The sequence below is a fragment of the Monocercomonoides exilis genome (assembly GCF_001643675.1).
Source record: "Monocercomonoides exilis strain PA203 chromosome Unknown scaffold3-2548433, whole genome shotgun sequence".
Taxonomy (NCBI): domain Eukaryota; phylum Preaxostyla; order Oxymonadida; family Polymastigidae; genus Monocercomonoides; species Monocercomonoides exilis.
The window spans coordinates 409,008-433,246 of NW_027150548.1; the positions used below are offsets into that span (position 1 = coordinate 409,008).

Below are 24,239 nucleotides of genomic sequence, written 5' to 3' on the forward strand. Positions count from 1 at the left end.
AATAATAATAATATGTATCTGGGAAAAACGAAATTTAAAAAATTAACATTTCTTAGTATATGAAATTTGAATAATCTTCTTCAATTCAAATAAATCCATTTATTTCAAATAAAGTTGGTTTATTTTAAATGAAGTTGGTATATTTTGAATGAAGATAATTTATACAGATAAACGCTGAAAACCATCATGAAAAAATTTTGAAAAATTATATTTTATTTTTTGAAATTGCTAATTGGTTCATTTGGTGTAGTTTTTTGAAGTATAAATAATACATTTTTTTAACAATTTTGATCTTTAAGTTTTTAAATGGAAATATGACTAAATTCCAACAAAATGAGCTTCAAAGACAAAAAAAAAGAAAAAATCCGAGAGTTAAAGTTTATTTCACTTATATTTTAATGTTTATTTTGGAAAAAACACAGATGATGCGATTTTCATTGGATAAAAATGTTGAGAGGAAAAGTGAAATGTTCCGAACAGTTTCATTTCATGAAACACAAATAACTGCAAAAGTGTACGAAATGAAGCGTGGAAGTTGACTACCTTGATTTTCTTTTTTCTTCTTCCTCTCCTTCCAGCTCTTTTTCATCACATATTATCTCCTCCCAGATGCAAATCCCTAAATCACAGCCTCCTCCTCCGTCTCTGATTCTTCTTTCTCGTCTTTCATCTCTCTTCACAATTCCTTCCTTTTTTCTCCTTCCCCTCTCCATATCCATCACCAATCCCATCCCCACTTCCAAATCCATCTCAATCTCCATCTCTCAAGCACCCTCTTCTCCAACATCTCCTCTCCCCAATCCCATCCATCTCTTCCATCCCTTCCCTCCCACTCACTCAATTCATTCACCTCAGCCATTTCTTCCTCTTCTCTCTCTTCCACCAACACCAACACCAATACAATTCCCTCATTCTCTCTTCACTCATCCCTCTCCATCCACTCAACCATCTTCCTCCACACCCACAACCCCATCGATGGAGCCATCCTCCCCAACCTCAACAGCCCATCCACTTCTCTCTCTGCCTTCAACGCCTCTTTCCTTCACCAAACACGCTCTTCACAAAATGCTGCTGTTGTACATGTTGGAAATGAATCTCAAAGAGCGAAACCTGGAAGATTGATTTCATTCGATTTAAACAGCCATCGCTTTGAGTGGTGCGAACGGAATGATTCAACTGGTGGAGAAAGTTATGGTGGTGCACTTTCTGTTTCTTGCATAAGTGCAAGTCTCACGGTCACATCTTGCTCTTTTCACAATTGTTCAACCACTGGGGAAGCAGGAGCGTTATACTGTGGGCAACTATTGAATATTAACACTGCAAAATCAAACTTCACCAGCTGTTCAGCTGCTCATGGTGGAGCAGTCACTTCTTGGGGTCCTCAATCAAATTCTGTTTGGACATTCTCAGAAAACAGAGTGGAAAGTTGTAAAATAACAAATTGGTGTGGAACCGGCTGGTATTTCTTGCTCGATGACATGCCATCAAACGGAAAATTTTTGTTTACCAAATGCAAGTGCATCTCAAATTCTGGTGGTGATTCTGCTGGTTCTCTGACATTCAATAATCCTCCACAAAATAAACCAATTCAGTTTTCAATCGTTGAGTGTCAGTTCATCAATAATAAATTGACAAGTTCATCAACATCATGGGGAGGAGCTGCGCTTTGCTGCATAAACACCCTCATTTGGATGAATGGAGTCATATTCATCACATTTTGTTTCTTCGAAGGCGTCACTGCAACTAATGGAAGAGGAAGCGATGTTTTCTTTAGTGGCAATGCCATAACCCAATCTCCATTCCAGCAATGTGGTTCAACAACTCCAACACAAAGACTGCGGAACAGCAATACAGCTTATAATGCTAAGTGCAACAGTTGGCTTCCAATCATCTTATCTCCTTTTTTTCATATGAAAATTCATGAGAAATTTCATCTCTTCATTTTCTTCATTCTCTTCCTCACCCTCTCTTCCTATTCCTTCCGCATCGACTATGTTTGTGAAAATATACCTTTTGAATGTGAAGCTGAAGCTACAGCTTCCGTGTCCACTTCTCCAAAACCTCATGTATTATTTCCTCTTTCTGCTTTTGTTCTTTATATTTCTCAAAAATAAACTTCATGTCTCCATCAACTTTCCCTTCTTTCACCTCCTCCTCTTCCTTCTCAATATCAATCGAATTTCTCTCTATCTCTGACTCCTCAAACATAGCCAAATCATTCTTCGATATATGCATTTGTTCCTCATCTTTCTTTTCTCCATCTGAACTTCCATCAAAAGTTATGTCCAAAGACCCATCTGCTGATTCTTATTCTGCTCTCCTGTTCTCCTGTTGGATGTTATCGGATGGAGAAGAACTGCATCCTTCACTTTCTGTTAATTACTGTTTTTCTGCCTCAGTCTCTGTCCTCGCCTTCGCAAACCTCAACCGACTCGTTCCAAGCACCTCCACAACCAGCGGCGCCATCGCTTCTTCCAGCTTCCCCTGGTTCTCTTTGATTCTCTCCACAAACTCTCTGTGCGCTGTCGGATACCCGCCTTTCTCCTCATTCCCATCACCTCCCTTTCTCCCTCCCTTTTCTTCTCCCTTTTCTTCTCCCTCCACCTCTTCTCGCTCCTCAAGCACCACCAGCACAATTGCTTCAGACAACAAAACCATATCCTCCATTCTCAGCTCCGCAGCATCCAACCCTTTCTCAACAATCTCCTCCACTTCACACACTGCAACGCTTTGCACCATCACTTTCTCGTCCAGCTTCACTACCACATGCATCGATCGCGGCTATCGCTAAGACAGCAGCAATGTTATAAACAGATCTCATTCACATCTTCCGCTGCAAAAATCGCTTGCTCCCCGACTTCGTGCCCACCGACGCTGCAAGCGACGGAAGTGGTTCCACCAGCGGAACAGAAAGCATTGCCAAAAGCATCATATCGTAGGCACACACAACACCTCCATACAGCACCGCCCGCCGCTCCACTACATATCCCAGCAGCGTCTGTAGCGCATGCCGCGACAGCGGCATGTGCCGCTCATCACCCCAGCTATCTCAAGTGCAACAATCCGCAGCCGCCTCTCGAAGTCGTCCATCGCTTCTGCTGATGTGTATGATGCTGCCACCGCGGAGGTATCCGAAGGGTCAATAGCAGGTGCTGATGATGACTTGTCATTCTCTAAAGATTTCTTCTCTTCACTTCTCCGACTCCGGAATGGTGAAGTTGATCGGCGCGCTGCTCCAGATCAGAATGAAGAAATATATTAGGAAGATGGGATTTGATCTGAAAGAAACAAAAGTAGTGGAAGAAGAATGAAGAGAAGATGAAAATGAGCCATTGCTTTCTACGGCACGTGAGCAGCAGCATTTCATTGATGGAGAAAGAATGCGTTTTTGAGTGTTTCTGAGTTGAATCACTGCCAGCGATAAGTGAGGACGAAAAGGGAGAAAGAGATCATTGCAGCCAGAAGGATATGAAGAAGAAGAAGAAGAAAGAGGAGGAGGAGGAAGAAGAAGTGAACTGATGAAATAATTAAAAGTCTTGTTTTATGAAGGTTAACGATAACAAATTAAAAGATGCTTGTCGAGATCAATCTTTATCTGACTTATTCTTCTTTGGTTGCACATTCTTCTGGCAAACAGTAATTACTGGATTTTTCAAACGTTCAACTTGCCCCTTCATCTCTTGTCAACAAAAAAGGAAACATATGGTAATCCACATTTCTGTTTTTTCCAACTCTCATTTTCCTCTATGATTTCCTTTGTTTATATAAAAAATATCTTTCAACTTAAGCGTTTCCTCAACTAGAACAAATATCAAGCGTTTTATAATGTTATATTCACGCTCAATTTATGTATATACACCTTTTCTCATCCGTCTTTCTTTTTTTGATATATTCTTTCCTCCTTTTTCTTCGTCTCGCTGAAAATGGATTTCTTCTTCATCTAAAAATCAGTCGTCATATTTCAATTCTGTTGCTCTTTTGTAAAGTTCCATATTATCATTTCATTAGCCTAAATAAAAATATGAATATTCAAATGCGTAAAACAACACATTCAACATTATTCAGGAAAATAAACCTTCAATATAACTTGCAAACATTAATTCTGATTCAAGTTTGAACGTTTAAAGGATAATTCTTCATTACTGCTCCACGAATATGAATTTGAACTATTTGTTTTTATTTCTCCTTCCATCAACAATTTTCGAAAAATTGTAATGATCTTCCTTTCTGAAAGAACTTGTATGCTCCTAGGATTTCTCTTTCATAAGATCTGTTGTCTTGTAAACCAAATATCGAGTATCAAAAATTCAACAATTCCATATTTTTTTTAAATTGAAGTTTTCACTCAACAAACTCACTCAGAGAAACATTGAAAATTGCTTTTGATAAATGTATTTTAAAGTTTATGTGTTTGGAATTTCCTTTAAATGCGTCCAAGTCGATGAGTTCATTTGTTGGAATTTCGAAAAAAAGAAATCATCTTTTCACTTTTTCATTGAAGAGAAAAACACATAAAAATAATTTTCACTGAACATTATAATTATGATGTTCTTTATTCTGTTCTTAATGAAATCATGATTTATCAGAAACTCAAATGAATTATGGAATTTCTAAATGAAGTGAGTTTATTTGAATAAAGTATGTCTTATTCAAATAAACTTTTATTTTTTTCGAATAAAATGAAGTTATTTCAATTGAAAATTTTTATTCAAAATTTATCAAGTGCCTAAATTCTTTCTTTCTTTCTTTCTTTCTTTTTTATTTCTCTATCTTTATCTCTCTCTCTCTCTCTCTCTCTCTCTCTCTCTCTCTTGCTTCTTTTCTTTTCTTTTCTTTTCTTTTCTTTTCTTTTCTTTTCTTTTCTTTTCTTTTCTTTCTTTTTTTTTTAAAGTGAAAGGCCTGATGCAACCTCTTCACAATTTTTTGAATTATCTTTAGAATACTCGCGTTTTTTGTTTTCGAACTATCACTCTTTAATGAATTATTATATATCTCCAAGAAATACTAGTCTTTCGAAGATTTTTCCAAAGCCATTGCAAGGTGAAAGCAGATGGATGTAAGGCTGGAACATATAAAAATCAATACTATCTGTTAATTGAATAAAACATTTATTTATTTGCTTTTTTAAAGTTATCAATTATGAACAGAAACAAAAATCGATTTTCAAAATGAGTGATAAAAACTTTTAACTTTTTGTTGGAAAGATCAACATAATTTCTTAAAAGAAAAAATCCAATGTAAAAAGAAAGGTTAACATGAATGATGATCAATGCATTTAATGAAAAAGAGAAGGTTTGGAATAGCCGTTGCACTGTATTGTGAGATGTAATGGTTTTGTCAAATACATGTGAATCAACAAATTTTTGAAGCCGTAGCGTATTTTATTTAGTGCAATTGGAATTTTTATATAATATCGAAAGAAATTCTGTTGATTGGATTTTGTCTCGAAACTTGTTTATAAAAGAGATTAGAGGAGATATATTGCCAAAACAAAATATGATCACATCAAGTTTTCCACAACTATTTGTGATCAAATTCGATATTTATATAAACAATGTCACGAAACACAGAAAACAATAAAAGCCAATTCAAAAATTAATAAAGTTTTAGTCAACTTTTGTGTTATAAAAATTTTTTATTGAAACACATTTTTCGAATGAGACAACAATTATTTTTTTTTTTTTTGATTTATTTCTATATTTTGACTTATTTGAATGGGTAATAATTTTTGAAATCATTTTCTTTCATTAAAAATTTTCGATTCAACAATTTCTTTAAAATTTGGATTAATGATCACTGAAATGTGAAAAGGCACAAAAAAGACATTTCATCCTTTATTTCAGGTGAATCATTTGTTTTTAAAAACAATTATCATTCTTTTTCTCTTTTGAATTAAAATTTTCTTTCAAAAACCAACAAAGTTTGAAAAACCAACACCCCGAAAAAAGTCGTGATTTCAAAAATAATCACCCATGAGTATTTCATGTCCCAAGACTGTTTAAAAAAGGAAAATTTTTGAAAAAATGATACAAAATGTTTGTGCACGGAAAAATGTGCTTGTGAATATAAGTGATTATATCGGATGTGATTTTATCCGATTTTGATAGTGCGAATTTCTTTTGGAATGGAATCTTTAAAGTTTATTCACAATAAGAAAAAAAAAGATAAAGAAAATTATTTCTTATTCACGTTTCATTGAATTTGTCTATAAGTTCACTTGTGTATAATAATTTATGAAAAATTTTTTTTGATCATTTTTCTGTTTTATCTTTAAAATAAAAAAAAATAATATTAAAAAAATCATCACTTTATAATTCAACGATGTATTTTAAGTTGAAATGGAATTTTGAAAAGAAAAATCGAAATATTGACGGAAAAAATTATTTTTCACATTGCCGATCTTTATTGAGATCAAATTTTCATTCGAATTTTGATCAAAATTTATATTATCTATGGGAATATCCGAAAAATTGTGAAAAACTACACAATAGCTGTTTATGAAACTATCAATTGAACACTAAACATAATATGGAATTCACTATGAGAAAAAAATGATGAAGGCTGAAGAAAAAGTTTGATTTCAAACAGGAATAGCCATTAGAAAATTCACATGAAAATTCACTAAATAAATATTTTTCGCTCATACGAGTGGTTTTATTATTTTTTCCCTTTCATTTCCAATGCTTGGCATTTGCAAATATCATTGAAAAGCCTGATTTGTAGTAGTTGTTGTTTGAAAAATAATAATTATATTCTCAGCTGTTTGGCATGAGCGATAAAATGAAATTCAAATATATTCAAAGCTGATTAAACTTTTCAACAAATCACTTTTTCTATTTCATATCAAAATGGACTTGAATGAGCTATGAAATAGAAAACAAGTTTTGGTTTTTTATTAGATTTTAGTATTTCCACGATTATTCATAAAAATAACCGCAAAGCCATCATATAAAACATTTTTGGACAGCACAAATCATTTAAGAAGCTTCAAATTGAACAAAAAAAGAAAAGCAAGTTTCAGTTTCTCCAATTTCACAAAATGCAAGTTTTTGGTTGGTGTTCTTGAATTCGTATCTCATGTCACTCTGCATCATTCTCTGCCATTTCTGTCAATGATTGTATCACCTCACCCAAAGTTGGTCTGCCATCTGGCTCATCTGCCCACATCCTCTCTATCAGCTCAACCATTTCTTCTCCTTCGATTCCTTCTATCAGCGGTCGCACTCCATCCCTCATCATCTCCTGTGCTTCCTCGGCTTCACACTCGCTCAAAGGCACTTCCCCAGTTGTCATTTCGTGGAGTATCAGTCCAAGTGTGAATACAACTGCCTGCTCAATTCCTTCCTCTTCCTCTTCCTCCTCTTCATTTCCAATTTCTGGTGCCTTCCATCGTTTCATTTCTTCCTTCTGTTTTTCATCCTCCAATTCTTCAGTCAATAGGTATATTTCATTGTTCCCTTCTTCAACAAAGATTGAATACGGACACAGCTGCCTCGCCATCATTTCCACCCTTTCATCATCAACTGAAATCAAATGCTCAAACAGCTCTGCCACTACTTTTACCACCTGCTTCCCATCAACAACATCCATCGCTCTTGTTCCCAGTGTGAAATTGCCTTGCACTGAATGAATCACTGAGTGCAATGTTTTGATGTTCTTTTTCTCTTTCTCTCGAAATGGCTTCTTTGCTGATATAACATTGAATGAATGAGATTGAGATATTCCAGAAACAGAATCGTCCTCAGAAAAAGGTACTGGAGATTCCAGATCTGGATGATCATTCTCATTCGGCTCTCCATCAGTCATTGGTGGAGGCTCTGGAAGATCTTCTTCATCGTTGTCAATGAGAAGTGGAATTTGGCTTGTCATCCCTTCCAGCAGTGTGGATGGCATCTCACTCATCTCAAAGCTCCCTCCATTGTTTTCCCTTCTCCTCTCAATCTTCTCCATTATTTGTTTTGCTTCTGAATCTGCTGCCTCTGCTTTTCTCTCTGCTTCCCTCAATTTCCTTCGCAAAAGCACAACAACCGCAACAATAACAAACAACAGAATAATAATAACTGCAACACAGCCAATAAAGGCAAACAAACTCCATTCAATCATATTCACATTTCCATTGTCATTCTTATTTCCTCCTTCAACAATCCTTTCATCATCTTTTGGTTGAGTAATGCTAGCATTCTTCAGAATGAATGAATTTGTTGAAGAAGGAGATTCTGCATTCCCAAATAAAACATGCACACTCACCTCAATTTCATCTCCACAACCGCCGATAAGATCTTTTGCCACACTTCCTTCAACTTCTCTTTCTGACAAGAATTCATTTGAGTCAAAATCATAATGTTCAATCTCTTTCTCATCTCCCTTCTTCTTCACAACTGAGAATGACAGATTGCATGGAACAAGAAGCATCCCTTTGAATGTCAGCTTCATTCTATCTGTCTCTTCTTTTGCTTCCACACTCTCCAACACAGGAATAAAGAATGATGAATCCCTTTCTGAAACAATCCCTTCAAAACCGCACCCATCATTCAATATCCAAAGAGAAGTGCTATCCTTCAATCCATCTCCTCCTTTCAAACTCATCACATTCAATGTTCCAGAATCTGAACAGATGATGTTTCTTCTCAATGATGGATATCCTTCAATTGAGGGATTATTGTTCTCAAATCTTCCATCATTAACAGTCATTTCCCCTCCACTCATTGTTATTCCACCTTCTGGTGAATTCGAGATTGTTGTGTCTTTCATCAAAACAGAACTCTTCTCAACATCCACAACAGATCCATCCCATCTGCACATCTCTTCTTCTGTATTTGAATTCTTTTCATTTCTTTCATTTGAACTCCCATCAAAAATGCAACTGTCCATTTTCATATCTGTGCAATCTTCCATTTTCATCAATTTTCCTTTTGTGGCCTTTGAACTTACTCCGTCCATTGTGCAATTTGCCAATTGCATCGTCTTTTTCATTGCCAAGCAAGATATCAGTGATTCTCCATTTCCTTCAACTGTGATATTTTCTGTATTGAAATCTTTAATTGTTAATTGTCCACATTCGTTGATATTTATCAGAAAAGTTTCAATTGTTGAATTGCAAATCGTTAATAAATAAATCACTGATGGAAGTTGAGAAGAAAGATATAATGCTGATTCTTGAAGAATGAGATTTGATATTGTGCATCCATCAAGTTGTAATTCTCCTTTTTCCATTTTTATTATGTGGAATGGAATATTTGCAAATTCTGCATTAATTCCTTCCATCAGTTGTTTTGTAGTGAGCGAGCAATTCACAATTTCAAGAATTCCTCCTTCTGGTGATATCAATGATTCATGAGAAGAAATGAAATTTGCATCAAATACAAAATTCACTCTCAGCAATGAAACTGTTCCTGTTGTTGAAATCAAAGAATTCTTTTCACTTGTTATCTCTGATTTCACTTCAACTTCACACGTTTCTCTGCTCTTCGAGCTCAAATTCAATTCTTCCAGATTAATCTCTCCTTCAATCATGCTCTTTGCCACAATGAACATCAGACGAACAGGTTTTGATGTCAGGTGCAAAAGACCATGATCAATCGAATAACAAGGAAATTCACCACTTCCACATCCCAATGTGTCATGTCCATCTTTCGAAACAGACACGACCGTCCACTTCAAAGAAACAAGAAACACTCGAAGATCCATTTCCCCATAAATCCCATCTTCCCCAACAAACGCATTTCCATCATTAGAATATCCTGAGCAATCAAATGCAAAACGCTCTATTTTCACCGTATTCACCAGATTCCCACTCTTCACAAACATGTTCTTCCCAACAGTTGCCCTGCACCCAGAAAACGATATCTCTGTGAGTTGAAATCCGACTTCATTCAGACTGCAATCCAAATATATTCCTCCTCCTTTCCCTCCATCGCTTGCATCCTCACAAACACATCCAACAAATGAACTATTTTCAATGGAGACATATCCTCCTTCACTCAACACTATCTTCAGTGCTCCTCCCTCTTTGCTCTTCTCCGACACTGCCCCTTCTATCTTGCTTCCATTCATCGCCATCCCAACTCCCACACTCCCTCCAAACACTGCTGCCTCTTCACCTCCATCAATCTCCAATCCTTCCGTTGTGCAATTCAATAGCTTCACCTTGTATTCCTGATCATTCACAGTTCCTAATAAAGGAGAAATTGAAAACAACGAAACGGTTGATTTCGCATCTGAAATCGTGACAGAGTCCAGTTCAACCATCTTCCCTGTCGATTTGATCAAAAAATATCCAATTGTGTTTTGCTTCCCTCCATTCACACTCATCTCACAGTTCTTCATGTGCAACTCCCCATTTTGAGTGCTCGATTCAATCACTGATGTGATTACTCTGTTAAAAGTCGATGGCACAACAATCCCAATGAACTCCATTTCTGTGGGTGATGATGATTTCAGAACACACGCTTCAGATCCACTCACTTCCCTTTGGCATTCTATCTCCACAATTGTCTCGGTTTTTGCCTTTATACACATATTACTCACATCCACACATCCAGTTAAAGACGATTTTGCAGATAAAATTATTTCTTCTTTAACATTCAGTGTTCTCTTCAAGCGTTCCATTCCACAATTAACATTCAAACATGGCGCCTTCTCCAATCCACAATATACCCTCTCCACTCCGGATATTCCATCCACATATATTGTATCATCAAAGAATCCATCAAAAAATATGAATAAATCGACATCCCAATCACCGAATGCTTCTGTTCTGTCATGTCCAGCAACCGAGTTGTCTTTCTGAGTGATGCTTGTCATGAAGGCGAACAAGGGCTCTTTCACAGAAACGACAAATGATCCACACACAAAATACATATCTCTTCCGACACTCGCTTTGTTGGCTGAAAACACGATATTGGTGACGGAAAAGGTTGTGGATGACACTTCTGAATCATCCTTGTACTCGATCATGAGAGCACCGCCTCTTCCTCCAGAACTTGTATCCTCGCTCACAGAGCAGGTGGAGAAGATGGTGTCACTCACAGAAAACGAGTTGGCAGGGACAGATGAGGCGAATGAGATGCACCCGCCATCTGTGGCAGTCTGTTGGTTTTGTGGAGCTGAGTTGATGTTTGTGATGGTGCAGTTGGCGAGGGAGAGGGAGAGGGCAGGGGAGGTGGCAGAGGAGAGGACACAGCTGGCGGGGGTGGCAGTGGAGGTGATGTGAGTGATGTTGGAGGAGTTGAGAGTGAGGGGATTTGTGAGGGAGGTGAGGTGGAAGATGCTTTGGCTGTTGAGGGAGAGTTGGGTGATTGCTGTGTGGTTGAGGGCGAGGGAGCCAGCAGTGAGGAAGAAGAGGGGGGTTGTGATTGATGATGAAGATGAGGTTGTTCCAGTGATGGTGGTTGTGTTGAGGTTGAGGGAAGGGGAGTTATCGGAGAGGTGGAAGAGGATGGGGGTGATTTGGTTTGTGGAGTTGTGGGCGACGGCAAGGGCAGAGACTGTGAGGGAGCCCTGGGTCTGTTGGAAGAGGGCAGAAGTGGCAGATGGATCTGGTGAGGAAGATGTTGATAATGATGATAATGATGAAAGAGATGATGTTGATTGTGATGAGTGTGAATGTGAGTTTTGTGGTTGAGGAATGCCACTGGAGGCGATGGTGGTGGCATCTGTTCCATTTCCTGTGATTTTAGTGTCAACCGCGCTGAAAGTGAGTGTTTGAATGGGAACAAACGTTGAGGAAAGGAGGGTGAGGGAGGCGTCTTTGAGGAGGGAAATGAAGCCGTTGAGGGCATACTCGATGGTGGCGCATGGGGTCTGTTGGGGTCTGCCACAGGCGTCAACGTCGGTTCCATTGCTGGCAACGATTTTGTTCTGGGCAATGAGGGGGAGCCAGCCATTGTACACAGCGTTATCAGCAGTTCCATTATTCCACACTCTTTGCGTTGGGGTTGTTGATCCACAATTCTCAAATGGAGATTGAGTAATGGCATTACCACTGAAGAACACATCATTCCCTCTGCCATTAGTTGCGGAATTACCATCAAAAAAGCAGAAAGTGATGAATTTTACTCCGCTCATCCAAGAGAAAGTATTTGTGCAACACAGTCCAGAACCTCCATAAGCAGATGAATTTGTCAATTTGTTATTGATGAACTGACACTCAACGATTGAAAACTGAATTGGTTTATTTTGTGGAGGATAATTAAATGTTAATGATCCCGCAGCATCACCACCAGTATTTGCTATACACCAACATTTGGAAAACAAGAATTGAGCATTTGTTTGGGCATTTTGGATAGAAAAGCACCAAGAAGTTCCACACCAACTTGTTATAAAGCAACTTTCAACAACATTTTCAGAGAACGTCCAAATAGAATTAGGTTGTGGACCCCACGAAGCGAATGCTCCTCCATGAGCAGCCGAGCAACTGGAAAAATTGGATTTTGCAATGTTCATTTTCAACAAATAGGCACATAATAATGCTCCTCCTTCTCCAGAAGCTGAACTATTGTGAAATGAACACGAAATTATTGTGAGATTTGCATTCGTGCAAGTAACATAAAGTGCACCACCATGATTTGATCCGCCATTTGAATTATTCCATTCGCACCATTCGAAGCGATGACTGTTCACATCAAAAGAAGTCAATCTTCCAGGTTTCAATTTTTGAGATTCATTTCCAACATGCACAACAGCAGCATTTGGTGAAGAGCGTGTTTGGTGGAGGAAAGAGGCGTTGAAGGTTGAGAGAGAAGTGGATGGGCTGTTGATGTTGGGGAGGATGGCACCATCGATGGGGTTGTGAGTGTGTTTGAAGATGGTTGAATGGATGGAGAGGGATGAGTGAAGGGAGAAGGAGGGGATTGAATTGGTGTTGGTGTTGGTGGAAGAGAGAGAAGAGGAAGAAATGGCTGAGGTGAATGAATTGAGTGAGTGGGAGGGAAGGGATGGAAGAGATGAATGGGATTGGGGAGAGGAGATGTTGGAGAAGATGGTGTTTGAGAGATGGAGATTGAGGTGGATTTGGAAGTGGGGATGGGATTGGTGATGGTTATGGAGAGGGGAAGGGGAAGAGGAAATGGAAGGGGAAAGGGAAGGGGAAAGGGAAAGGGAAGGGGAAGGGGAAGAAAAAAATGATGATGATGATGAGGATGAGAAAGATGAAGGAGAAGGGGAAAGAGATGGAGATGGAGAAGGGGAAGGGGAAGAGAGGGAAGAAGGAGAAAAAAGGAAGGGCTGGATGAGGGAGACGAAAGAGGAGAAAGAGGAGTGGGAGATGGAGAAGGAGGCAGGGATTGGGGAGTGGGCATGTGGGAGGAGATTGTTTGGGGTGGAGAAGAGGTGGAAGGAGAGGATGGCAGGTTGGTGGGTGGTGAGGGAGAAGTTTGTGAGGGAGAGGGAGGCATGGGCAGAGAGGAAGAGGGGGCAGTGGAGGAGGTGGTGGTTTTTGGTGAGGGAAGGTGGGTGGATGGTGCAAGTGGAGGAGCAGATGGAGGCAGCCGAGTGGTGTTGGGCAGTGAGGAGTGGACAAGCAGCGAGAGGGATGATATTGAGATGGGTCACACACAAGGAGGCGTTGATGATATTCAGACATGTCTCAACACATGTGATATGATTGAATCTTGCATTTCCAACGTTCTCCGCTTGCCCATTGGGGATAGTGCTTTCTATTGCTTCACCCCTGGTAAGTAAACACAACATTATAGCCAATAAAAATATTGCTGTCGAATTTCCTTTCATATTCCACAAGATAAACGACTTCCAAACATAACAAAAATGAAAATATTAATTATGCGTGCGATCAATTATTAAGTTATAAAATAATGATAAATATTCACAGTTTTGCATGAAAATTCGAATCATGACAAAGGATTTTATTTTCCCAAAGATTGCGTATTTCCTGTTTGTTACAGATGTGGTTTCTGCTATTAATTTATATAAGATTTTTTATTGACAATTCTTTTCTGAGCATGTATTGTTCTTGCTGTACAATGGAAAAATGATTAAAAGTTTGATTTGATTTCCCTTGAAAAGAGAATTTATTTTTTTTTTTTCTTTTTCATTTTTTGAAAATGTTTTTATGATTTAGTTCAAGCAGACATGATAATTTTGGAGAATTAAGAAAGTGTTTTTGAATAAAAATGCTTCGCTGAATTCACCGAAAAGGCTGAAAGGGAAGAAGAAAGGATGTTTGAGATTATATTTATTTGTTTTTGAATGAGATGAAATTTTGCATTGTTTCCAAAGCAGCAGGTGGAAAAGAATGAAAATGAATGAAAGCTTTATATCTCGTGATGCAGGGTGACCATCGAGTTGGGAGAGCGAATTCATATGGAAAGTGCCCAGGGTGAAGGGACTGGGAAGGGAATTGGAGATGATATTTTCAGACGAAAAACAGGATATTTTTCAATGAGAAAGTTGGAATTTGAGCAAAATACATAAGTTTCACATTTTTCAGAAGAACCAGAAATCGATGCATTTGATGGATAAATGACTTCTAGAAAGGACGATTAGCGAATCAGATGAAGAAATATTTGAAAATGGAAGGAATAATGAATTTTTATTGGAGGGAAATGAGCTTTGTCAATGGAATAAAATATAGAAAATTGCCTATAAAAATGATTAGAAGGTTTGTTGTTGTTGTTGTTGTTTTGAACTGATTATTATTTTGTTTTAAGAATGCTGAAAGAGTGAAGAATTGGATGGCTTTAAAGAAGAAAAGCCAGAAAAGCAGGAAAGGAAAAATAAAGACGGATAGATGAAATGCGAGATATTTCGAAGATGCCTGGCATTGGGCTTTGACAAAGAATTATTTTTGAGGAAAGATGATTTTTTGTGAAAGAAGGGAAGCGAAAGAAGAAAAGATGGAATGAAAAAGGAATTGCTCAATCTTTCCTATTTTTTGTTGGAGAGAGAGAAAGAATCAAATTGAAATTGTTATGAATTCAAAGGATATTATTTGCCAGAAGAAGACAAAAACCTGAAGAAGAGAATTTCAATGAATTTCTCCGTTGATATTAATTGGCTCTCAACTTCTCAATTTTCAACAATAAATAATCTCATTCAATTCATTCATTATCATCATCTTCTTCTTCTTCAAACGCATCAACAACATTTCACACAGCCTCATCTTCATAATCTTCATTCACTTCATCTGATTAGATTGCTTTGCATTCCGCATCTGCATCAGAAATTATGAGCAAAATAAAGAAAAAGAGCATTTTTGACCAATTGCTGTTTGAGAGACTACACTTCAACAATCGCTTCAACAACATTTGCAAAGTCTTCCATTGGCGCCTTGTCTGTTGTCGAAGGAGATGCGCAATGGACAAACGATACATTTGCTGGAAACACAATTAAATCTTCAGAATTCAGTTCTGTTCAGAGGAATGTTATGTGCGAGAATGGGGAGATCATGTTGATCTAATTTATTCAGATTCTGGAAAAGAGCCCCTGAAACAATGAGTAATGGAGAATATGATGAACTTTGGATTCAGAGCAATGAATTTATAATAAAAGGAATAGCGGATTTGGAACTGTACGAAGGATGCAATTCGAATGAGAAAGAGCTTCGTGAATTTCCGCAAAAAACATATCTTTTTTGCAGGCCACATATTTCAACCGTTTCTCGAAGTGAAGAAGGAGACAAGATAATTATAAAGTTTTTTGGAAGAAATCTTCTTCCTTGCCTTGTTTCGTATGAGCTCTTTTCATTGATGATGACTGGCTCAACCTCAGAAAAACAGGTTTTAAGGTTTTTATTCGTTTCATGTGCGTTTATGAGCCAAGATAAAATTGTAATTGAAAAGTCAAAATCTCTACTTGATTCTGCTGTTTGTGATCAAGGTTTATCGATCTATGTACAAGCAGTACTGAAATTAAGAGAAGACTCTTTTGATAATTTGTATTAGAAAGACACTGTGTGGCTAAAACAAAAAGTATTCATTAAAGAGTAGATAACCTTTAAATCAGAGTGAAGATAGTTCAAAAGCTTCTGCAATCACATTACCTTGGTGGATTATTATTGCCATTGCGGTTGAGGAACTTATTGTTGTGACTGTAATTACAGCGATTGTGATTCATTAGAAGAAGCATACAAATTAATTGCTCAGAGCTGAATCAGATGGAATGCGTTATGAAATCTTGATTTAGGAGACAAAGCATACTGCAGCAAAAAATTCTCTTGGAATGAAGTGAATTCAGAGAAAAAATCATTTGCAAAAGAAAATGAACCATCAACAATTCTACAGATTGTTCATTCAACCAAAGGCGGAGGTTGAGAAATGAATAACAAGCATTGTGAAAATTGTCATTAAATTCGATGTGCTTGCCTGAATGTTTAGAAGAGCCAAACAACAATTCGAAAAATGATAAGTTTTTGTACTTTCTTAATGCTTTTTCAAACAAAATTAACCGATTGAAGGCTTTTGTTAAAAATTTTAAAGAAGATATTAAAAACATAAAAATGATTGAAATCATAATATAACTCGCAATTTGCTTACAAAAAGACTTGAAGTGTTGATATTTGATAAATAATAGTTAATAATTCGGATCAAATCAACATTTTTTATTTGAAAAAATTTCAACGACCCTTGACCTAAATGAAAAAAAACAAGAAGTTACCTTCAAATACAATTTATGATGATGACGATGTCGAGGGCCGTGATTCTTATAAATTCAATTTGTACAAACAATCAAAAATGAAAGATCTTTCTTCGTTTTATCCTTTTCATTGCATTTATATTGCAGGAAATGATAAGCGCGGAAATCCTGTGGTAGTTATTCAAGCACATACAATTCCAACGTCAACGGAGAAAACCTTGTTGTTTTATTTTTTTTATGAGAAAATATTTAACATAGTTTGTAATTCGCATTTTAAGATTTTTTTCTCAAATCTGAATTTGCGTTGCATATATAAATTTACTAATGAAAGGCATTTAGACCATTCTCGATTTTTTTAACGCAGTATTTTCAAAATGCAAGTTACTCATTTTCAATCTCAGATTTGTCATTGTTTTACAAAAAGCTTCCATCTTCCGCCAAGCAATCAGTGGCAAATATTTTTATTCTTGGAAGTAGCTCTTCACTTTTCTCAACAAATCCGATTTTAAAACTTTTTTTACCTGCTGACTTCAAATCAAAACTTCATTTTTTTGAATTTGCCAATGAATTGGATCAGATAATTGCACCAGAAGAATTGAGACTTGCTAATTGTGTGTATTGGATGACCAATGAAAAAATGGCAAGGAAAACACATTGGGTTCAAATGAAAGCAAATCACATCGAACAACGCTCCTCATTATATAACATTAACATCTCTTATTTAAGTGGATTGGAAATGGATTTTTCTCTAGTAAGCACGAATGAATTTATTCCGTTTATTATTTTCTCGATTATGAATGGATTTATGCGCTCAAAAGGTATTACCTAACTTCTTTTTTTTTTTTTTTTAAATGTGATAAATTTTACTTTTTTTAAAAGCTGTTTTATATCCTCATTTATTCCTGTGCGCTCCGTGCATCCCTCATGAATTTCAGTTGCTGGAACTCTATTCAAAGACTACAGACATAATGTTCAACGGTTTGATCATTCAAATTAATAAATACAAAGTTTCATAAATTGATATTTTTCACACACATATTCAAAAAATAAATAAATAAATAAATCACAAACTATTTAAATGCACACAAACAACCTGCTTTTTTTCTGCCTCTACCAATTCCTTCAACAGATCCATTGCACACGCTGCCTCCAAAAGTGCCAGTAACACTCTGCATATACCTTCTGTGCACAACATTGCAGCACGTTGAGCCGAAGCTCGTTCCGCTTCACAGCGCCGTTGCGATTGTTGAAGGGATGGCCATAGGGCGGCTGAGAGAGAAGAAGCGGATTGTGAAGGAAGTGCGCAAGAGAGAGAAGGAAATCCTGAGAAAAGCCGAGGAGCTGAAACGCCTGGAGGAGCGTGCATTTAGACAGTGGAAGGAAGAGAAGAAGAGGGCGAAGCAGAAGGAGAAAGAGAGAAAGCTCCTCAACGCCCTCAAGAATGCCCTCCGCGAAGCAGCAGCGATGCGCGGCGTCGATCCGCAGAAAGAGGCAGCTGCTGCAGAAAGGGCGAAGACGATAAGAGAGCAGCTGCAGAAGAAGCTTGCGCAGCGGAAGCAGCACGAGGCAGAAACAGGGTATGTGAGCAGATACACAGAGCGAATGAAGAGCCGGGCAGACGCAACAGCTGAAGCAGCAGAAGCAGAAGCAGCTGCTGCGGTGGTGGTGGCAGAGGAGCAGCGGATGCCGCCGAAGGAAAGGATGCTATTTGACAGGGAGATGAAGAAGTACATTGAAAGATTTGAGATTGCAAGGAGCATTGTGCACTCAGAAACCGCGTCTTCGACGTTTTCTGAGAGAAGCGAAAGAAAAGAGCGGAAGAACGAGAAAGAGAAAAAGAGATTCAAAGCCAAGATTGTGAAAAACTCTTCAAACAGCAACAAAAAACGGAGTAAGTTTGAAGAGCAGCAGAGGGAAGACTTCGACGTTCTGAATGAAATGGAGGCGATGATCAACGTTGATGGCGATGCTGCCACCGACGACGAGATCACACTGGACGCATCGATGGAGCTGCTGAACTCAATAAACAACAGAGAGAAGTTTCTGAGAAGCTTGGCTGCCCAGCCGATGATCACGAGCCAAGGGTTTGTTCCTCCAGCGCTTTCGATGTTTCCGTCTGCTGCAGAAGAGGACAGATTTATGCAGGCTATTGCCACGTGCAGTGAGCTGTGTGGAAGGAATCCTTCTTCTTCTTCTTTGTATTCTTCGTCATCGTCGTCATCATCATCATCAACCTCTTCCTTTAGCAAGCGGAAGAGGAAGAAAAGAGGGAAGCGGCAGCGTTTGAAGAGGAAAGTGGAGAAGCAAGAGATCGAAGAGGTGGTGAGCGGGTCAGAGCTGGGTGTGTGTCTGGTGAACTACATTTCGCAGCTTGGAGAAGCCGTTCTGTCGCTTCCTGTAGCTCATCTGGCAACGCTGCAGATGGTGATGATTCTACTGGGGGAGGTGTGGGGCAACGAGGAGGAGATGCAGAAGAGGGTGGAAGAGATGGTGTTTGGAGATGGAGAGAGGAAGCAGAAGGAGAGAGAAAGAGAGAGGGAGAGGGAGAGGGAAAGAGAGAAGGATGCAGAAGAGGTGGAGAAGGAAGTGGGAATGGAAGTGAAGTTTACGGCAGCTGATATCACGTGGCTAGTGTGCTTGATGAAGAGAAGGAAGTTGGAAGAGGAATTTGAAAAGCAGAAAGAAGAGAGCATAAGAAAGAAGATGGAGGAAGATCAAAAGCTGTTGAAGGAAGAGGAGGAGAAGAGGAGGAAGGAGCAGGAGGAGAAGAAGGAGAGAGCTAAAGAAGAAAAAAGAAGATTGAAAGAAGAAAGGGAAAGAGAAGAGAAAGAGAAAGAAAGAAGAGAAAGAGAAGAAAGAGGAGAAGAAGTTGAGAAAGAAACAGAAGAAGGAATTGACGAGGAAGATGAAGTTGATGGAATCAGCAGGTCACAAAATGAAAATCAGAATGTTGCAAAGAATGAGAATGGAACTCAAGAAGAAGCAAACATTTGTTGTGAAGTTATTCATCAAAGGACGAATGAAAAGGTGATTGAAGAAGAAGAAGAAGCAGAGAAAGTTGTCAAAGTGGAAGAGACAAGAGAAGAAGCTGAACAAATAGAACAACAACAAGAAGAAGCACAATCAACTCAGCCTCCTCAGAACATTTCTTCTTCTTCTGAACCATCCTCCTCCGCCTTCCCAACCCTCGTTGAAGACTTCGCCATTCCTCCCATTTACTTCCCTCCTCCTTCGCTCAAAACGAACATGGCTCTGTTTCCTGATGTGTTTCCTGCGCTGCATGCATTGGCGCTCACATACATTCCATACATCTTCCCTCCACCGGCTGAAGTGGCTGCTGCTCTTCTGGGGAAGATGAGGGACTGTGTGATGGTGATGAGGAGGATGAGCGGGGCAAGGAGGAAGAGAGAGGCAGAGGCGAGAAGAGTGGTGAGTGAGAAGATTGAGGAGCAGAAGAAGAGAAAAGAAGAGGCGCAGAGGAAGGCGGATGAGAAAGTGGAGGAGAAGAAGAAGATGAATGAGGTGGTTGAGATGATAAGGAAGATGGTTGTTGGAGGAAAGGAAGATGAAGGGAATGAGGAAAGAAAAGAAGATTCACGTGGAAATGGAGTAGATGCAGATGAAGTTGTTGAAAAGGATACACAAAAAACGGAAATTGAGAGAAAAAGCAAGGAAGGAGAACAGTTGGATAAAGAGACCAACGATGGAATTTTCACAAAAAGCTTTTTCAAAGTCAATAATAAAGATGGTAATACATCTTCGAAAAATTGTAAGAAAATTGATAATGATGAAAAACAGAAGCTTAATCAATCTTCCTCCTCCTTCTCCTCTTCTTCTTCCACATCGCATCTCCCCATTGACTTCACTCAGCCCGCCGACATTATTGTCAACTCCCTTCTCCATCAGTTCCACAACCCATCTGAAGCTCTCACAGCTGCCGAGTCTTCATTCATTTCAATCAGCCGAGAAAGCACATTTCTGTCTGAGCAACTGCTTTCTGAAGAGAAATTGCTGTTTCGTCTGTTTTCTGAAGAGCGCTTCCGAAAGCGTGCAGTTGAGAGAGAGACGGAGAAGATCAGCCAGCTGGAGAGGATGATGCAGAAGGATGGCTCGTTTGGCAATATCGATGCGATCTTCAATGAAAACTCGCCGTTTGTCGATGCGGTGCTGCTGATGGACAGGCAGACGAAGGAGAAAGGAGGAAGTGGAGGAGAAGGAAAGAAGGAGTTGAAAAACAAAGGAGAGAAAGGAGAGAGAAAAGAAAAAGAGAAGAAGAAAGATGAGAAATTAAATGGGAAAACAGGATTCAATGAGATGTCATTGGCTGATCGGGAAGAAGAGAATGTGAATGTGAAAGGAAAAGCTTATCAACAATCAGTTGTGTCAACATCTTTGATGGATGAAGATGCTTCAACTTGCTCATCGCCTGAATCAACTGGATCAACTGGATCAGCTGCATCTTCTTCTGCTTCCTCTTCTTCTTCTATTTTTGCTTCTGCTTCAGCTTCCTCCTCCTCTCCTTCTTCCTCTCCTTCTTCCTCTTCAACCAGCCAGACCTGCGTCTCTGGTGTCAGTGACTACGCATCCATGTCTCCTCCGCCTTGTCTGCCAACACTCGCTGAGCTGACTGAGTTTGTGACTGAGTCGCTCACATTCGCCCTGGGCATCTTCATCTCGTCGTGGTTTGAGGTCAGAGGAGAGGCCTCGAGGCTGATGAAGCATCACCCGCCTTATGTGTGTTGAATGAGATGGAGTGGAATGAGTGATTTGTTATTCTTGTTGTTTTTTTTTTTATTATATGGATAGAAATGGATGGGAATTATTTTGAAGACTAGCCACTTTATTTATAATTTATGATTTTAATTCTTATTTTGAATGCTTTCTTTGATTTTTATTCGTCACATTTCTTATTTATTTGCTTTCTTCTATATTTTTTCATTTTTTGTGATTCCAATTATTTCCCACTTTGTCGTCCTCACTATTATATCATTATCTCCTTCTACATCCCTCTTTCTCCATTTCTCTCTCTCTCTCTCTCTCTCTCTCTATTTCTATTTCTATCTCTATCTCTATCTCCAGCGAGCAAACTTCCCCTCTCTGATCCCCCTCACCCTCATCCCTTACATCCACACTTCTCTCCTTTCTGCTATTCGGCGCCGGCGTCCTTTGACCACAGCTCCTCTCACGTTGCAATCAGCACTCACAAAAAGCTCCTTCGCCACTCCACTCACAGTCAGCACATCCATTTTGGACTCTTCTTCCTTCGCCTCCTTCTCTGCCTCTGACTTTGTCTCTTCTCCGGCCCAACCTCCACAAAAGCCTAAGGCACAATCAGCATTGCAGTTGCAGTCACAGACGCAAACACATTCTTCTCAAATGGTTCGCTCTGCTTCTTCTGTTTCGCCTTCTCTTCGCTCGCCTTTCGCAAAGGCCTCGGCCAGTTCGTATTCACATCTAGGTGCTTCATCATCGTCATCATCATCATCATCATCATCTTCTTCTTCTTCTTCAAACTACACATTGCTTTCAGCCACACAACCAGAATCACTCGAAGATGATGCAACATCATCAGCTGGGAAATTAAATTCCGCTTCAGCTGGAGTTAACAGCACTTCATCATCATCTTCTTCTTCCTCAACTTCTCAGAAATCTCATCCTCAGCTTCCATCTTCCAATACAACACCTTCTCCTTCACCTCGCCTCAAGACACAAACCACCTCCTGTTCTATTTTGATGCCCCATTCACACACAAAGACTTCATCCCCTGATCTTTACTTGGCCAAATCTGGTGTCTCATTGCAATCCCTTGCTCTTTCCTATATTTCCTCCACTTTCTATGAATTCTACGTGTTCAAGTCCTTTTCCGCGAAGCCGCTCCCGTTTTTCCCCTTTTCAGCGCATGTCAGTTCTGTTTCTCCTTATCTTCTTTTTTCACCGGCAGTTGTGAAGATGCTGAATGAAGCAGTGGAATCTGCGAAGGAGGCAAGACTGAAAGCAGAACAAGAGGAAGAGCAGAGGAGGAAGAAGAGGAAGAAGCGGAAGGAGAGTCAGGAGTCGAGCAATGCTGATGGATTAAGGAAGTCGAAAGAAAGAGAAAGAGAAGAAAGAGATGAAAGTTCGCTCTCCAATTCCAGTTCAAGTGAGAGCAGTGTTAGCATTTGGTTTAAAAGTGACAGAGAGAAAGAGGAAATGGAAGATGGAGGAGAAGGAGAAGAAGAAGGGAGAGAAGGAGATGAAGAAGAAGAAGAAGAAGAAGAAGACGATGATTCAGAGGAAAGCTATGCAGAATCAGAAAATGTAGTTTCTCGCAGGATTGAAGTAGAGTTGGAAGAGAAAAACAGATTGAATGTTTCGTATTTTGATAGAGAAGAAGAAGAAGTGAAGGAAAAAGTTGTGCAACGTGAAGAAATAATTTTGATAGACGAGGAACAGAAAAAAGCGATTGAGCAGAAAAGATTGGACCGAAAGTGGATGAAGATGTCTGGTTATTATCCTTGAAGTTTGAAATAATTGAAGTGAAGATGAAGAATTAATCGAAAGAAATGTGTTTGAACGAAACAATGAGAGTTCATATTTATTTAAATGATGTCAGCGAAAATTACAAAGTATTTATTATGAACATTAATCCAGGGAAAGAGGAAATAAAAATGAAAGCAAAGAAATTAAGGAGAATACTTGAATTTGTTAAATAAGAGAGAAATAACTTATTTTTTATGAAGAATTTCTGTTTTAAGAAGAAACAGAAATTTTCGTTATTTAATTATTTTTAACTTGTTGTATGAATTTGTTAAATATTTATATTTTCGTATTTTGCACAATAGCTTTATCTCCTTGTTATATTTGAGAATTTTCTGCCTTCTTTTCTGTTTAAAAAACATTGATTTTTCAATCAATATGTGAAATGAGTATAAAGACTTTAACTTTTTGAAAAGAAATAAACACCAGAAAAAGAAGTTCATCCTTGATCTACTGATCCTGATTGAAGCTTTTTCAGTATTTTATTAACTCTAACTTTCATAAGTGGTTGACCTTTTTTATTTTTCAATTTGTATTTTGATGCTTCCTTTTTCCTCCGTTTCTGGGCTTCTTCCTTAATTTTTTGAATTTTTTCAAACTTTTTTTGTTTTTCCTCCTTTTCTTTTTCAATAATACTCCTTTTTGCTTCATATTGTTTCCTTGCTTTTGCGTATGGATCAGGTTTTTTTGTTAATGGTTTTTTCGGTTTTTCTCGAATAGTTTCTTTTGTAACTAGAAATAGTGGATATAATTTTAAATATAGATCATTGAGAATTAATTTATCTATAATGTTGAGCGAAAACCTGGTAATGGAACGGTTTTTATTAAGTCGATTGTTCTTCCAGGTTCTTTAATTTCAACATTTTCAGAATTTGTAAATATTTTATCATATAATGTTGGACGGCCAGAATGGCTCGATTTTTCTTGTTCCATTTGTTTTTTGACAGCCTTATAAGCACGAAGTCTTCTATACTTCAAGATGGCTGCTTTCTGTTCTAAAAATTGCATAGGCAATAGTTATTAATTATATGCTGAATGTAGAATAAATTTGAAAACCTTTTCTCTGCCTGTATCTTTGCTGTGGCCCTGTTTTAACCATGAAAACAAATAACAATTTTGATCAACTACATACT

General features: G+C 38.4%; 5 protein-coding genes across 5 annotated transcripts; 2 read left to right on the plus strand and 3 right to left on the minus strand.

The window, feature by feature from the left end:
- Positions 1 to 2,379: 2,379 nt before the first annotated feature.
- MONOS_3815 (uncharacterized protein) lies at positions 2,380 to 3,025 on the minus strand (the record flags this gene model as incomplete). The annotated part of the gene is made up of 2 exons (XM_067873837.1): positions 2,380 to 2,781; positions 2,870 to 3,025. The coding sequence occupies 2 exons, from the start codon at positions 3,023 to 3,025 to the stop codon at positions 2,380 to 2,382; spliced, it is 558 nt and encodes a 185-aa protein (XP_067735069.1).
- A 3,282-nt stretch (positions 3,026 to 6,307) lies between these two features.
- On the minus strand, positions 6,308 to 12,066 carry MONOS_3814 (uncharacterized protein; the record flags this gene model as incomplete). Its single annotated transcript, XM_067873836.1, has 1 exon — positions 6,308 to 12,066. One exon carries the CDS (start codon positions 12,064 to 12,066, stop codon positions 7,081 to 7,083), a length of 4,986 nt encoding a protein of 1,661 aa, XP_067735070.1. The 3' UTR covers positions 6,308 to 7,080.
- A 1,230-nt stretch (positions 12,067 to 13,296) lies between these two features.
- MONOS_3812 (uncharacterized protein) lies at positions 13,297 to 13,680 on the plus strand (the record flags this gene model as incomplete). The annotated part of the gene is made up of 1 exon (XM_067873835.1): positions 13,297 to 13,680. One exon carries the CDS (start codon positions 13,297 to 13,299, stop codon positions 13,678 to 13,680), a length of 384 nt encoding a protein of 127 aa, XP_067735071.1.
- Positions 13,681 to 16,551: 2,871 nt separating this feature from the next.
- MONOS_3810fu3811 (uncharacterized protein) lies at positions 16,552 to 23,551 on the plus strand. Its single transcript, XM_067873834.1, has 5 exons — positions 16,552 to 16,847; positions 16,922 to 17,408; positions 17,470 to 17,568; positions 17,720 to 21,324; positions 21,670 to 23,551. Exons 1-5 carry the CDS (start codon positions 16,590 to 16,592, stop codon positions 23,086 to 23,088), a joined length of 5,868 nt encoding a protein of 1,955 aa, XP_067735072.1. The 5' UTR covers positions 16,552 to 16,589; the 3' UTR covers positions 23,089 to 23,551.
- On the minus strand, positions 23,399 to 24,205 carry MONOS_16947 (uncharacterized protein; the record flags this gene model as incomplete). Its single annotated transcript, XM_067869823.1, has 3 exons — positions 23,399 to 23,838; positions 23,910 to 24,101; positions 24,163 to 24,205. 3 exons carry the CDS (start codon positions 24,203 to 24,205, stop codon positions 23,546 to 23,548), a joined length of 528 nt encoding a protein of 175 aa, XP_067735073.1. The 3' UTR covers positions 23,399 to 23,545.
- Positions 24,206 to 24,239: the final 34 nt, after the last annotated feature.